This window comes from Pristiophorus japonicus, chromosome 15, assembly GCF_044704955.1.
Source record: "Pristiophorus japonicus isolate sPriJap1 chromosome 15, sPriJap1.hap1, whole genome shotgun sequence".
Taxonomy (NCBI): Eukaryota; Metazoa; Chordata; class Chondrichthyes; family Pristiophoridae; genus Pristiophorus; species Pristiophorus japonicus.
The window spans coordinates 104,738,155-104,753,230 of NC_091991.1; the positions used below are offsets into that span (position 1 = coordinate 104,738,155).

At 44.7% G+C, this 15,076-nt stretch overlaps 1 protein-coding gene across 3 annotated transcripts in view; it reads right to left on the bottom strand.

Moving 5' to 3' along the window:
* LOC139280936 (SUN domain-containing protein 1-like) overlaps positions 1 to 15,076 on the bottom strand; it is a 94,708-nt gene that overhangs the window by 22,358 nt on the left and 57,274 nt on the right. For all 3 annotated transcript variants that reach the window (XM_070900748.1, XM_070900747.1, XM_070900749.1), the window contains one exon: positions 1,050 to 1,134. In XM_070900748.1, coding sequence (XP_070756849.1) covers positions 1,050 to 1,134 — 85 coding nt within the window. The remainder of the gene's footprint in view (positions 1 to 1,049; positions 1,135 to 15,076) is intronic.

Genomic DNA, 15,076 nt, shown 5'->3' on the forward strand with positions numbered 1-15,076 from the left:
AGGAAGTGGTCTATTCTTTATGTACGTTTGGTAGGTGACCCATGCAATTCGATCACACCTATGCCAACTTGAGCCTTTGTATATTGATTTAACAGTTCATGATAAATATGCAAAAAGTGCGCGCAAGTCCAGAAAATGTGAGCTGTATTTGATTTCTGTAAAGCAACATTTTCAGTTCTGTAGTCACTGCAATCTGCAACTGGATTGAAGTAGGAAGCATTGTATGTCTGACCTGGAAAGGTCGTGGTTGAAATTTCCCCCCAAAATGTAGTATTAATAAGCACTTATCAAAAATCCTGGTATGCAACCAGATGAAAGCAATGCCTCATCTTGATACCTTCTGTAACTGTCAAATCTGCGGGTCAGGATCCTGCTGCTCAGGTACACACCGGCTCAGGAACCAACTGCCAGGCACCAGGTCAGAGACAAGACATACGGAACTTGCCATTCAGATACAGAACTTGGCCCCACATCCAGAAACTGTTACATGGTTATGGAGAGCAAGAGACCTGCTAGACTTTCTGTATGCACCTTCAGATAGATTGTACTTCAGTAATTGATTAATTTCTTTGCTCGATCACTATTTAATTACAAATAACCAGTCTGTAAAAACTGTGTTTAACAAAGAGTGCTTGGTAGCATATCATGTCTATGTTAAATCCAGTAAGCAGGTGACTGCATCCCTGGAATATACGTAATCTGCAAAGGCAGATTACGAGAGAGGAATAGCAGCCAGATTATAGCATCAGACTGTTCAGCCAGATCACAAATGTCTATAAAACCCAACACTAATAGTTTTTTCCAAATTAAATAAAAAATTCATTTGTATTTGAGAAATACAAATCACCACTACTCTTAACTCAGAACACATAAACAGCTTACAAGGGAGATAATGTTAGCAGTTCAAACCATTTTTCATGCCTGACCTTTCATAGGTCTCATCCTTGCTCTCTGACAAAGAAGTTATATCAAGTCCTTTAATATATATTTTTGTTCTCGTGAATTTATACGTTTTCATGTTTTTCCAAAGAACAATGACAGCTGCTTACCTCCAGATTCCAAAGCAAAATCCACCATTCCAATCTTATCTTCACTGTATAGTTTCAAAGCATTGCCCACTATGACGTGCACTTGCTGGACAGCAAGTAACCCAAGTAGGATAGGAAATAAAAACAAAAATAACATGTATGCTGAAAAACTGGTAAATTTTACACAATTATGGAGCAATATATTTGAGGACAAAAATGAATAACGAAGATTACGAACAAAGTCAATGTAAATTAAGCTAGACACAAATGCATTTATTCTCTTCCCCTGACCCCACCACTCCAAAAAAAACCATGAAAAGTGCTGGAGGGAAATAGTCCCACAAGCAGACAAAAAGTTCTAAGTACACAAGGACATGGACATAAATGTCAATGTAAAGAACATGAATACAAAGTTTCAAACACGTTTTAGAGCACTTTCTTCTGCACAAGATACAACGGTAAAATACTTAGTTTACACCAAGCAACATTGAGAGTTTTGTTAGCAATTACACACACAAAACCCACAACGTTAATATCTTAAATACAAATCCAGTGTCTAACATAAAATTCCTTATATGGCACTAACTTCTCAGAAATTGGGACGTCAGTGTTTTAAGAATGCAAGAATTGCAGAACAATTGTTTTAAAAGAAATAAAGACTTGCATTTATATAGCATGACCACTGGCTGTCTTAAAGCGCTTTACAGCCAATGAAGTACTTTTGGAATGTAGTCACTGTGGGAAACACGGCAGCCAATTTGTGCAAGCTCCCACAAACAGCAATATGAAAATGACCAGATAATCTGTTTTTGTTATGTTGATTGAGGGATAAATATTGGGCAGGACACCGGGAATAACTCCCCTGCTCTTCTTCAAAATAGTGCCATGGGATCTTTTACATCCACCTGAGAGAGCTGACGGTGCCTCGGTTTAACGTCTCATCTGAAATATGGCACCCCAGACAGTGCAGCACTCCCTCAGCACTGCACTGGAGTGTCAGCCTGGATTTTTGTGTTCAAGTCCCTGGATCAGAGGCGAGAGAGCTACCCACTGAGTCATGGCTAACACTGATTTTTTTTTTAAACTTAATCGACGGAGGTAAAATTCTGTTAAGGGAACAACAGCAATAACTTGGGAGCTATACAACGCCTTTAACATAGTAAGCCATCCCAAGACGCTTCATAAGAGCATTAACAAAATTTGACACCGAGCCACATTAGGAGACATTAAGACATGACCAAACACAAGTTAGGTTTTAAGGAGCGTCTCAAAGGAGGAAAGAGGTAAAGGGGTTTAGTGAGGGAATTCCAGAGCTTAGGGCCTTGGTAGAGGAAGGTCTGGCCACCAATGGAGTGAGCGATTAAAATCAGGGATGCTCAAGAGGCCAGAATTTTTTTACATTTTTTTTTAGTCGTTCCGGGATGTGAGCGTCGCTGACAAGGCCGGCATTTATTGCCTCATCACAATTGCCCTGGAGAAGGTAGTGGTGAGCCGCCACCTTGAACCACTGCAGTCCATGTGGTACTCCCAACAGTGCTGTTCGGGAGGGAGTTCCAGGATTTTGACCCAGCGATGATGAAGGAACGGCGATAAGTTAGGATGGTGTGCAACTTGCAGGTGATGGTGCTCCGGTTCGCCTGATGCCCTCGTCTTTCTAGGTGATAGAGGTCGCGTGTTTGGGAGTTGCTGCAGTGCATCTTGTAGATGGTACACATTGCACGGTGCGTCGGTGGTGGAGGGAGTGAATATTGAAGATGGTGGATGGGCTGCCAATCAAGCAGGTTGCTTTGTCCTGGATGGTGTCGAGCTTCTGGAGTGTTGTTGGAGCTGCACTCATCCAGCAAGTGGAGAGTATTCCATCACCCTCCTGACTTGTGCCTTGTAGATGGTGGAAAGGCTTTGGGGAGTCAGGAGGTGAGACACTCGCCACAGAATACCCAGCCTCTGACCTGCTCTTATTGGCACAGTATTTATGTGGCTGGTCCAGTTAAGTTTCTGGTCAATGGTGACCCCCCAGGAGGTTAATGCTGGAGGATTTGGCGATGGATTTGGCGATGGTAATGCCATTGAATATCATGGGGAGGTGGTTACACTTTCACTTGTTGGAAATGGTCATTGCTTGGCACTTGTGTGGTGCAAATGTTACATAAGAAATCGGAGCAGGAGTAGGCCATTGACCCCTCGAGCCTGCTCCACCATTCAATAAGATCATGGCTGATCTGATCATGAACTCAGCTCCACTTCCCTGCCTGTTCCCCATAACCCTTTACTCCCTTATCGCTCAAAAATCTGTCTATCTCCGTCTTAAATACATTCAGTGATCCAGCCTCCACAGCTCTCTGGGACAGAGAATTCCACAGATTTACAACCCTCAAAGAAGAAATTTCTCATCTCAGTTTTAAATGGGCGGGCCCTTATTCTGAGACTATGTCCCCCAGATTTAGTTTCCCCTATGAGTGGAAATATCCTCTCTGCAGCCACCTTGTTGAGCCCCCTCATTATCTTATATGTTTTGATAAGATCACCTCTCATTCTTCTGAATCCAATCTACTCAACCTATTTTCATAAGTCAACCCCCTCATCTCCGGAATCAACCACGTGAACCTTCTCTGAACTGCCTCCATTGCAAGTATATCCTTCCTTAAATACGGAGACCAAAACTGCACGCAGTACTCCAGGAGTGGTCTCACCAATACCCTGTACAGTTGTAACAGGACTTCTCTGCTTTTATATTCCATCCCCATTGCAATAAAGGCCAACATTCCATTTCCTTGCCTGATTACTTACTGTGCTTGCATACTAACTGTGTGTGTTTCATGCACAAGGACGCCCAGGTCTCTCTGCACAGCAGCACTTTGTAATTTTTATTAATTTAAATTATAATTTGCTTTTCTTTTTTTTTGCCCAAGTGGATAACCTCACATTTTCCCACATTATACTCCATCTGCCAAATTTTTACCCACTCACTTAGCAAGTCTATATCCCTTTGCAGATTTTTTGTGTGCTCCTCACAATTTGCTTTCCCACCAGTCTTTGTATCATTAACAAACGTGGCTACATTACACTCGGTCCCTTCATCCAAGTCATTGATATAGATTGTAAATAGTTGAGGCCCCAGCACCGATCCCTTGGTTAATCCTTGCTACTGGACCAAGACCTAGCTCTGTCAAGCCCGTGTGGTGGCTGGTGTGCAACGACCACCAAACGTTAAAAAAATCCAAGCACAGGCATCTTCCACCCTTCAAGATTTAGTTCGGACCTGGAATATTAGGCCCATCATTGAAATACCTGTGAACTTTTTGACGTGGAAGCAAGTCATCCTCGGTTCGAGGGACTGCCTATGATGATGACTATGAACGATCCCTGCGGCGTTTGCCAACCAGGTAATAACCCATTTATGATGACACTCTGTTTTCTGTCAGTCAGTCAATCCACTATCCATGCTAATATAATACACCAACCCTGTAAACTTTAATCTTGTGCAGTAACCCTTTATGTAGCATCAGGAAGGATAAGGATAATCAGAAAGGAAAAGGAGGTGGGGTAGCGTTAGTGGTTAAAGAGAAGAGTAACACAATAGTAAGGAAGGACATTAGCTTGGATAATGTGGAATCTATATGGGTAGAGCTGAGAAACACCAAAGGGCAGAAAACGTTAGTGGGAGTTGTGTACAGGCCACCAAACAGTAGTAGTGAGGTTGGGGATGGCATCAAAGAGGAAATTAGGGATGCGTGCAATAAAAGGTACAGCAGTTATCATGGGTGACTTTAATCTACATATTGATTGGGCTACCCAAACTGATAGCAATACTGTGGAGCAGGATTTCCTGGAGTGTATAAGGGATGGTTTTCGAGGCCAATATGTCGAGGAACCAACTAGAGAGCAGGCCATCCTAGACTGGGTCTTGTGTAATGAGAGGGGATTAATTAGCAATCTTGTCATGCGAGGCCCCTTGGGGAAGAGTGACCATAATATGGTAGAATTCTTCATTAAGATGGAGAGTGACACAGTTAATTCAGAGACTAGGGTCCTGAACTTAAAGAAAGGTAACTTCTACGGTATGAGGCATGAATTGGCTAGGATAGACAGGCGAATGATACTTAAAGGGTTGACGGTAGATAGGCAATGGCAGACATTTAAAGATCACATGGATGAACTACAATAATTGTACATCCCTGTCTGGCATAAAAATTAAACGGCTCAACCGTGGCTAACAAGGGAAATTAGGGATAGTGTTAAATCCAAGGAAGAGTCATATAAATTGGCCAGAAAAAGCAGCAAACCTGAGGACTGGGAGAAATTTTGAATTCAGCAGGAGGACGACTAAGGGCTTAATTAGGAGGGGGAAAAAGAGAGTACGAGAGTAAGCTTGCAGGGAACACAAAAACTGACTGCAAGTGAATTTCACAATGGGGAACAAGGAAATGGCAGACTAATTGAACAAATACTTTGGTTCTGTCTTCACTAAGGAAGACACTAATAACCTCCGGAAAATACTAGGTTACCAAGGATCTAGCGAGAAGGAGGAACTGAGGGAAATCCTTATTAGTCAGGAAATGGTGTTAGGGAAATTGATGGGATTGAAGGCCGATAAATCCCAGGGCCTGATAGTCTGCATCCCAGAGAACATAAGGAAATGGCCCGAGAAATAGTGGATGCATTGGTGATCATTTTCCAACATTCCACGGACTCTGGATCAGTTCCTATGGATTGCAGGATAACTAATGTAACACCACTTTTTAAAAAAGGAGGGAGAGAGAAAACAGGGAATTATAGGCCGGTTAGCCGGACATCGGTGGTGGGGAAAATGCTGGAATCAATTAATAAAGATGTAATAGCAGCGCATTTGGAAAGCAGTGACAGGATCAGTCCAAGTCAGCATGGATTTATGAAAGAGAAATCATGCTTGACAAATCTTCGAAAATTTTTTGAGGATGTAACTAGTAGAGTGGATAAGGGAGAACCAGTGGATGTGGTGTATTTGGACTTTCAAAAGGCTTTTGACAAGGTCCCACACAAGAGATTAGTGTGCAAAATTAAGGCACATGGGATTGGGGGTAAGGTATTGACATGGATAGAAAACTGGTTGGCAGACATGAAGCAAAGAGTGGGAATAAACGGGTCCTTTTCAGAATGGCAGGCAATGACTAGTGGGGTACCGCAAGGTTCAGTGCTGGGACCCCAGCTATTTACTATATATTAATGATTTAGACGAAGGAATTGAATGTAATATCTCCAAGTCTGCAGATGACACTAAGCTGTGAGGAGGATGCTAAGAGGCTGCGGGTTACTTGGACAGGTTAGGTGAGTGGGCAAATGCATGGCAGATGCAGTATAATGTAGATAAATGTGAGGTTATCCACTTTGGTGGCAAAAACAGGAAGGCAGATTATCTGAATGATGACAGATTAGGAAAAGGGGAGGTGCAACGAGACCTGGGTGTCATGGTACATCAGTCATTGAAAGTAGGCATGCAGGTACAGCAGGCAGTTAAGAAAGCAAATGGCACATTGGCCTTCATTGCAAGAGAATTTGAGTATAGGAGCAGGAAGGTCTTGCTGCAGTTGTACAGGGCCTTGAGACCATACCTTGAGTATCATGTGCAGTTTTGGTCTCCTAATCTGAGGAAGGACATTCTTGCTAATGAGGAAGTGCAGCGAAGGTTCATCAGACTGATTCCTGGGATGGCAGGACTGACATATGAAGAAAGATTGGATCGACTAGGCTTATATTGACTGGAATTTAGAAGAATGAGAGGGGATTTCATCGAAGCATATAAAATTCTGACGGGGTTAGACAGGTTAGATGCAGGAAGAATGTTCCCAATGTTGGGGAAAGTCCAGAACCAGGGGTCACAGTCTAAGGATAAGAGGTAAGCCACATAGGACCGAGATGAAGTTAAAGCACGTGGGAACCAGGGCAAAGTGGCAAGTTGGATCCAAAATTGGCTTGGAGGTAGGAAGCAAAGGGTAATGATTGATGGATGTTTGTGTGACTGAAAGAATGTTTGCAGTGGGGTTTGGCACAGTACTGGGTCCCTTGTTTTTTGTGGTATATATCAACGATTTAGATTTGAATATAGTAAGTATGATTAAGAAGTTTGCAGATGACACTAAAATTGGCTGTCTGGTTGATAATGAAGAGGAAAGTCATGGGCTGCAGGAGGCTATCTGGTCAGAGCAGTGTGGCGAATGGAATTTAATTCAGAGAAGTGTGAGGCGATACACTCTGGGAGGGCTAATAAGGAAAGGGTATACACATTAAGCAGTAGGCCACTTAATCGTGTAGATAAACAAAGGAACCTTGGAGTGCTTGTCCACAGATCCCTGAAAGTAGCAGGCCAGGTGGATAAGGTGGTTAAGGCGGCATACGGAATGCTTGCCTTTATTGGCCAAGGCATAGAATATAAAAGCAGGGAGGTTATGCTTAAATTGTATAATACTTTGGTTAGGCCACAGCTGGAGTACTGCGTGCAGTTCTGGTCACCGTATTATAGGAAGGATGTCATTGCACTAGAGAGGGTGCAGAGGAGATTTACTAGGATGCTGCCTGGAATGGAGAATCTTAGCAATGAGGACTGATTGGATAGGTTGGGTTTGTTCTCATTGGAACAGAGGAGGTTGAGAAACCTCATCGAGGTGTACAAAATATTGAGGGACCTGAACATAGTGGATAGTAAGGGTCTATTTCCATTGGTGGTGGGGGCTAATACGAAGGAGCATAGTTTTAAGGTGGTTGGTGGAAGGTTTAGAGAGAATTTGAGGGGGGGCTTCTTTACGCAGAGGGTTGTGGGGGATCTGGAACTCGCTGCCTGGAAGAGTGGTGGATGCAGAAACCCTCACCACTTTTAATAGATGGTTGGATGGTCACTTAAAAGTGCAGTAACCTGCAGGGTTACAGACCTAGAGCTGGTAATTGGGATTAGACTGGATGATCTTTTGTTGGTCGGCGCAGATATAATGGCATGCGCTGTGCGGCTGGGACAGGCTGGTAGAGGACCTTGGTCTTAGATATTAGGACCATTTCCCATACCTCGGGAGCCTCTTATCAACAAAGGCAGACATTGATGCGGAGATTCAACATCACCTCCAGTGCGCCAATGCAGCCTTCGGCCGCCTGAGGAAGAGAGTGTTTGAAGACCAGGCCCTCAAATCTACCACCAAGCTCATGGTCTACAAGGCTGTAGTAATACCCGCCCTCCGGTATGGATCTGAGGCATAGACGATGTACAGAAGGCACCTCAAGTCGCTGGAGATATATCACCAACGTTGTCTCCGCAAGATCCTGCAAATCCCCTGGGAGGACAGACGAACCAACATCAGTGTCCTCGTCCAGGCTAACATCCCCAGCATTGAAGCACTGACCACACTCAATCAGCTTCGCTGGGCAGGCCACATAGTTCGCATGTCAGATACAAGACTCCCTAAGCAAATGCATTATGCGGAGCTCCTTCATGGTAAATGAGTCAAAGGAGGACAGTGGAAGCGTTACAAGGACACCCTTGGAATCTCAACGTTGCGACCGAAGAGGTCAAGCGCAGACAGCGGAAAGAGCACGCGGCAAACCAGCCCCACCCACCCCTTCCCTCGACAAATATCTGTCCCACCTGTAACAGGGTCTGTGGCTCTCGGATTGGACAGTTCAGCCACCAAAGAACTCACTTTGGGAGTGGAAGCAAGTCCTCCTCAATTCCGAGGGACTGCCTATGATGATGATGATAAAGAATGGTAAGTACTGCAGTGAATAGAATACAGCCAGGGTGATGATCTGGACTAGTTTCGATCGCCTGGATGGGTCGGAGAGGAATTTTCCCAGATTTTTTTCTCCCTAAATTGGCCTGGGTTTTTTTCTGATTTTTGCCTCTCCCAGGAGATCACATGGCTCCGGTTGGGGTGGAGCGTAGAATGTTTCAGGAATAGGGGCTGTTGCAGTGGTGTGGGGCGGATTGTTGGGCTGGGTGCTCTTTGCCTTTCCGTCATTGTTCATAGGTTTATATGTAACCTTCAGGGCTGCTGACAAAGGGCCGTGCGGCTCTTTGTTGGCCGGCGCGGCCACGACGGGCCGGAATGGCCTCCTTCTGCTCTGTAAGTTTCGGCTCGAGTTGTTCCCAATTTTTTGGAGGAACTAGTTTAGAATGGAGTATCTTAGAAATTGCAATTCTCGGCATTTAGTTTGCTCCAATTCTAGTCAGTTAGAATAGTTTCGTTTTAGAACAGTCTTTTTTCCAAAAGGGAGCGTTATCAGCCACTTACGCCTGTTTTGCAAGTTTAGACAGCAAAAACTTACTCCAAACTAACTTAGAATGGAGTAAGTGTAGATTTTCGTACGCCAAGAAAAACCTTGCCTACACTTTCTAAATTAGGCGCAGGGAGCAAGAGATTGGGGAGGGGGGGGGGTGGGGGAGAGAGAGGGGGGGGAGTTTACAAGCATTAAACACTTCACTTTTAGAAATAAAGAGCCATCAATAATAAATGATAAATAAATCAATAAATCAATCAAAAAAATTAAATAAAAAAATAAAAAAATCAATGAATAAAAAATTAAGTTTCTACTCACCTACTGCAGCACCGGCAGCCCCCGCCCCCCCAAACAGCCTGCTGGGACGGGCACCCCCCCCAGGAGATGCCGGTCGGTCGGGCCCCGCCGCCACCCAGGACTTCGGGCAGGCCCCGCCCCCAGCAAATGCTGGACCGCCGCCCAGGACTTCGGGCGAGGCCCAGCGAGATTCCGGTTATGCGGGTCCCGCCGCCACCAAGGAGTTCAGGCGGGGCCTGCCTCCAGGAGATGCCGGGCCCGCCACGGAAGAGGTAAGGGCAGGCAGGCCACACGGGGCCAGGGATAGGGTCGCCCGGAGACAGGACGCGCTGGGAGGGCCAGGAGCTACTGCACACGCGCGCAGCTGCCAGCACTCTTTTTGGCGCAGGGCTGTAGCTCTGCCCCCAGCAGCTCCTGCTGCGCCGCACTGAGCTGCAAACGGGCCTACAGATATCGGTGATTCGCGAGGTAAGTATACAACACAATTTCTGTTCTACAAATTAGGCGGGTCTCTCCGATGTGCGCCGTTCTAGCGGGGGTCTGAAACTTGAGCCTTATGTTTCTATGAGAAATTTTTTCACCCAGACAATTGTGAACCTGTGGAATTTTCTACCACAGAAAGTTGTTGAGTCCAGTTCGTTGGATATATTCAAAAGGGAGTTAGATGTGGCCATTACAGCTAAAGGGATCAAGGGGTATGGAGAGAAGGCAGGAATGGGGTACTGAAGTTGCATGATCAGCCATGATCATATTGAATGGTTGTGCAGGCTTGAAGGGGCCAAATGGCCTGATCCTGCACCTATTTTCTATGTTTCCATGTTATCGAATGCCTTCTGGAAATCCAAATACACCACATCCACTGGTTCCCCCTTATCCACCCGGCTCGTTACATCCTCAAAGAACTCCAGCAAATTTATCCAACACGAGTTCCCTTTCATAAAACCATGCTGACTCTGCTTAATTGAATTATGCATTTCCAAATGTCCTGCTACTGCTTCCTAAATAATGGACTCCAGCTTTTTCCCAACCACAGATGTTAGGCTAACTGGTCTATAGTTTCCTGCTTTTTGCCTGCCTCCATTTTTTAAATAGGGACGTTATATTTACGGTTTTCCAGTCTGCAGGGACCGCCCCAGAATCCAGGGAATTTCTGCAGCCACTTCTTTTAAGACCCTAGGATGCAGGCCATCAGGTCCAGGGGACTTGCTGGACTTTAGTCCCATTATTTTACCGAGTATTACTTCATTAGTGATAGTATTATGCTCCTCCCTATAGCTGCTTGATTATCTATTTTTAGTGTCTTCTACCGTGAAGACCGATACAAAATATTTGTTCAATGTCTCTGCCATTTCCCTGTGCTCCATTATTAATTCCCCAGTCTCATCCTCCAGGGGACCAACATTTACTTTAACCACTTTTCCTTTTTATATACCTCTATATTTCGTGATAGTTTATTTTCATAATCTATCTTCCCTCTTTGAATCATTTTTTCTTTTCGTCGTTCTATGCTGGCTTTTAAAAGTTTCCCAACCCTCTGGCCTCCCGCTAGTCTTGGCCATATTGTATGCCCTTGTTTTCAATTTGATACCCTCCTTTATTTCCTTCGCCAGCCACGGATGGTTATCCCTTCTCTTAGTCGTTCCTTCTCACTGGGATATATTTTTGTTGCGAGTTATGAAATATCTCCCTAAATATCTGCCACTGCTCGTCAACCGTCCCATACTTTAGTCTATTTTTCCAGTCCATTTTAGCCAACTCCACCCTCATACCTTTGTAGTCTCCTTTATTTAAGCTTAGGATACTGGTTTAAGATCCAACATTCTCACCCTCCAACTGATTTGAAATTCAACCATACTATGGTCACTTATTCCTAGACGATCCTTTACTCGGAGATCATTTATTAATCCTGTCTATTACACAGTACCAGATCTAAGATAGCCTGCTCCCTGGTTGGTTCCGCAACGTACTGTTCAAGGAAACTATCCCGGATACTCTCTATGAACTCTTCCTCAAGGCTACCCTGGCCAATTTGCTTTGTCCAATCAATATCAAGGTTAAAATCGTCCACGATTATTGCCGTTCCTTTTTTACAAGCCTCCATCATTTCTTGATTTATACTCCATCCAACTGTGTAGCTACTGTTAGGGGGCCTACAGACTACGCCCACCAGCGACTTTTTCCCCTCGTTATTCCTAATCTCCACCCAAACTGAATTAACATCTTGATCTTCTGAGCCAGTATCATTTCTCACTAACACACTGATCTCATCCTTTATTAACAGAGCTTCACCGCCTCCTTTTCCTTTCTGTCTGTCCTTCCGAAATGTCAAGTATCCCTGAATATTTAGTTCCCAGTCCTGGTCACCTTGCAACCATGTCTCTGTAATGGCCATCAGATCATACCCATTTGTAACTATTTGTGTCATGAACTCATCTATTTTGTGATTAAGAGCTTTTAAATTTGTTTTTTTTAAACCATTTTTTCCAGCTTTGACGCCACTTTCTCATTCACCAATATATTTATACACTCTGTCCCTTCCTGGCACGCTCTGGTTTTCATTCCTCCCCCCCCCCCAGTGCTACCTTGCTCTATTGCCTGCTCCTTATTCTTTGACTTTTTAAATTTTCGCTCATCTTAATCCTCCCACCCACTAATTAGTTTCAAGCCCTCTCTACAGCCCTAGTTATTTGATTCACCAGGACCCTAGTCCCAGCACGGTCGAAGTGGAGCCCATCCCAAGGGAACAGCTCCCTCTTACCCCAGTACTGGTGCCAGAGCCCCAGGAACCAAAACCCATTGCTCCCACACCAGTCTTTGAGCCACGTGTTTAACTTTCTGATCATATTTACCCTATGCAAATTTGCTTGTGGTTCTTATTTTTAATTTGGCCCCTAGCTGCTCACACTCCCTCAGCAGAACCTCTTTCTTTGTCCTACCTATGTCGTTGGTACCCACATTAATTGCCACTTATCAGCCCAAGCCGGAATGTCGTCCAGGTCTCGCTGCATGTGGGCATGGACTGCTTCATTTTCTGAGTTGTTGTGAATGCAATCATCAGCGAACATCCCCATTTCTGACCTATTAAATTTTCACTCATCTGAATCCCCCCCTCCACTAATTGGTTTAAAGCCCTCTCTACAGCTCCAGTTATTTGATTCGCTGGGAAACGAGTCCCAGCGCAGTGTAAGGGGACAGCGGCAGCGAGGCCCCAGATCACCGTGACCTCAGGTAAACACCTCCCTCCCACAGGCAGCGGCGGCAGCCAGATACTCCAGGAAGCAGCGCGAGCAGGTTAGTGACTGCGACAAAGTGGAACTGGGCGACTATATTAGACGTCACAGGAAACTGATTGGTCAGTGAGTTCTCTCTCCTTTCTTGTTTTATTATGTAATCAACAGTTTACTAAATAGCAGTAGTGTGTGTTTTACTGAGGGAAAATTCTGTGGCATTGGTGGGACTAAAAATAAAACTTAATTAGTTAAATACATTAAGATGGCAGGGACAGGTGATGTCAGTGCTGCAACATGTGGGAGCTGGTGGACCCCATTGAGGGGTCAAGGACAGGAGGGTGTGACTACGAGTGAGGAAGCTATGGGGATCCAGGAGGTAGTGATGGAGGAGCTCGGCCCTTGCTCTTGTCCAACAGGCTTGATGCTCTTACTCCCTGTGTGGACGAGAGCAGGGGGGACTGCAGGGAGGATGAACAAACTGACCACAGCACCGTGGTACAGGAGGCCATTCAAGCGGGGGGAGTAAAAAGAAACATTGTAGTATTAGGGGACAGTATCATTAGGGGGATAGACACAGTTCTCTGCAGCCGAGAGCGTGAGTCCCGAAGGCTGTGTTGCCTCGGTGCCAGGGTTAAGGACATCTCCTCAGGGCTGGAGAGGAACTTGGAGTGGGAGAGGGTAGATCCAGTTGTCGTGGTCCACGTGGGTACCAACGACATAGATAGGACAGACAAGAAGGTTCTAAGGGATTATGAGCAACTAGGGGCCAAATTGAAAAGCAGAACCACAAAGGTAATAATCTCTGGATTACTACCCGAGCTACGAGCAAATTTACATGAGATCAGAGAGCTAAACTCGTGGCTCAAAGACTGGTGTGGGAGAAATGGGTTTTGGTTCCTGGGGCACTGGCACCAGTACTGGGCTGAGAGGAAGCTGTTCCATCGGGTTGGACTCCACTTGGAACGTGCTGGGGCTAGGGTCCTGTCGAACCAAATAACTGGCGCTGCAGAGAGAGCTTTAAACTAATTAGTGGGGGGGGAGGGTTCAGGTGAGCAGAAATCTAAAAGCTCAAAGAACAAGCTGAAGGCAATAGAACAGGGTAGCATTAGGGGAAACGAAAATCAGAGGGTGACAGAATCTATAAACATGAGTGTATCAGAAACTGGAGCCATAGCAGGAGAAAATGGTAAGAAAACACATTTAAAAGATCTTTATCTGAATTTGTTACAAATTAGATGAGCTGTCCGCACAAATAGTTACAAATGGGTATGATCTGATAGCCATTACAGAGACGTGGTTGCAAGGTGACCAGGACTGGGAACTAAATATTCAGGGGTACTTGACAATTCGGAAGGACAGACAGAAAGGAAAAGGAGGTGGGGTAGCTCTGTTGATCAAGGATGGAATCATTGCATTAGTGAGAAACGATATTGGCTCAAATGATCAGCATGTTGAAGCAGTTTGAGTGGAGATAAGGAATAATAAAGGGAAAAAGTCACTGGTGGGCGTAGTCTATAGGCCCCCTAACAGTAGCGACGCTGTTGATCGGAGAATAAACCAGGAAATAGAGGGGGCTTGTAAAAAGGGAACAGCAATAATCATGGGTGATTTTAACCTCCATATTGACTGAACAAATCAAATTGGTCAGGGTAGCCTTGAGGAAGAGTTCATAGAGTGCATAAGGGACAGGTTCCTTGAGCTGTCTGTAACGGAACCAACCAGGGGGCAGGCTATCTTAGATCTGGTCCTTTGTAATGAGACAGGATTAATAAACAATCTCCTAGTAAAGGATCCCCTCGGAATGAGTGACCATAGCATGGTTGAATTTCAAATTCAGATGGAGGGTGAGAAAGTTGGATCTCTAACCAGCATACTAAGCTTAAATATGGAGACTATGAAGGTTTGAGGGCAGAGTTGGTTAAAGTGGACTGGGAAAATAGATTAAAGTGTAGGACGATTGATGAACAGTGGCGTACATTCAAGGAGATATTTCACAACTCTCAAGAAAAATATATTCCAGTGAGGCAGAAAGGGTGTAAAAGAAAAGATAGCCATCCGTGGCTAACTAAAGAAATAAAGGACGGTATCCAATGAAAAACAAGGGCAAAGTGGCCAAAATTAGTGGGAGGACAGAAGACTGGGAAGCTTTTAACAGCCAGCAAAGAATGACTAAAAAAAATTAAGAAAGGGAAGATAGACTATGAAAGTAAACTAGAATGAAATATAAAAACAGATAGCAAGAGCTTCTACAGGTATATAAAAATGAAGAGTGGCTAAAGTAAA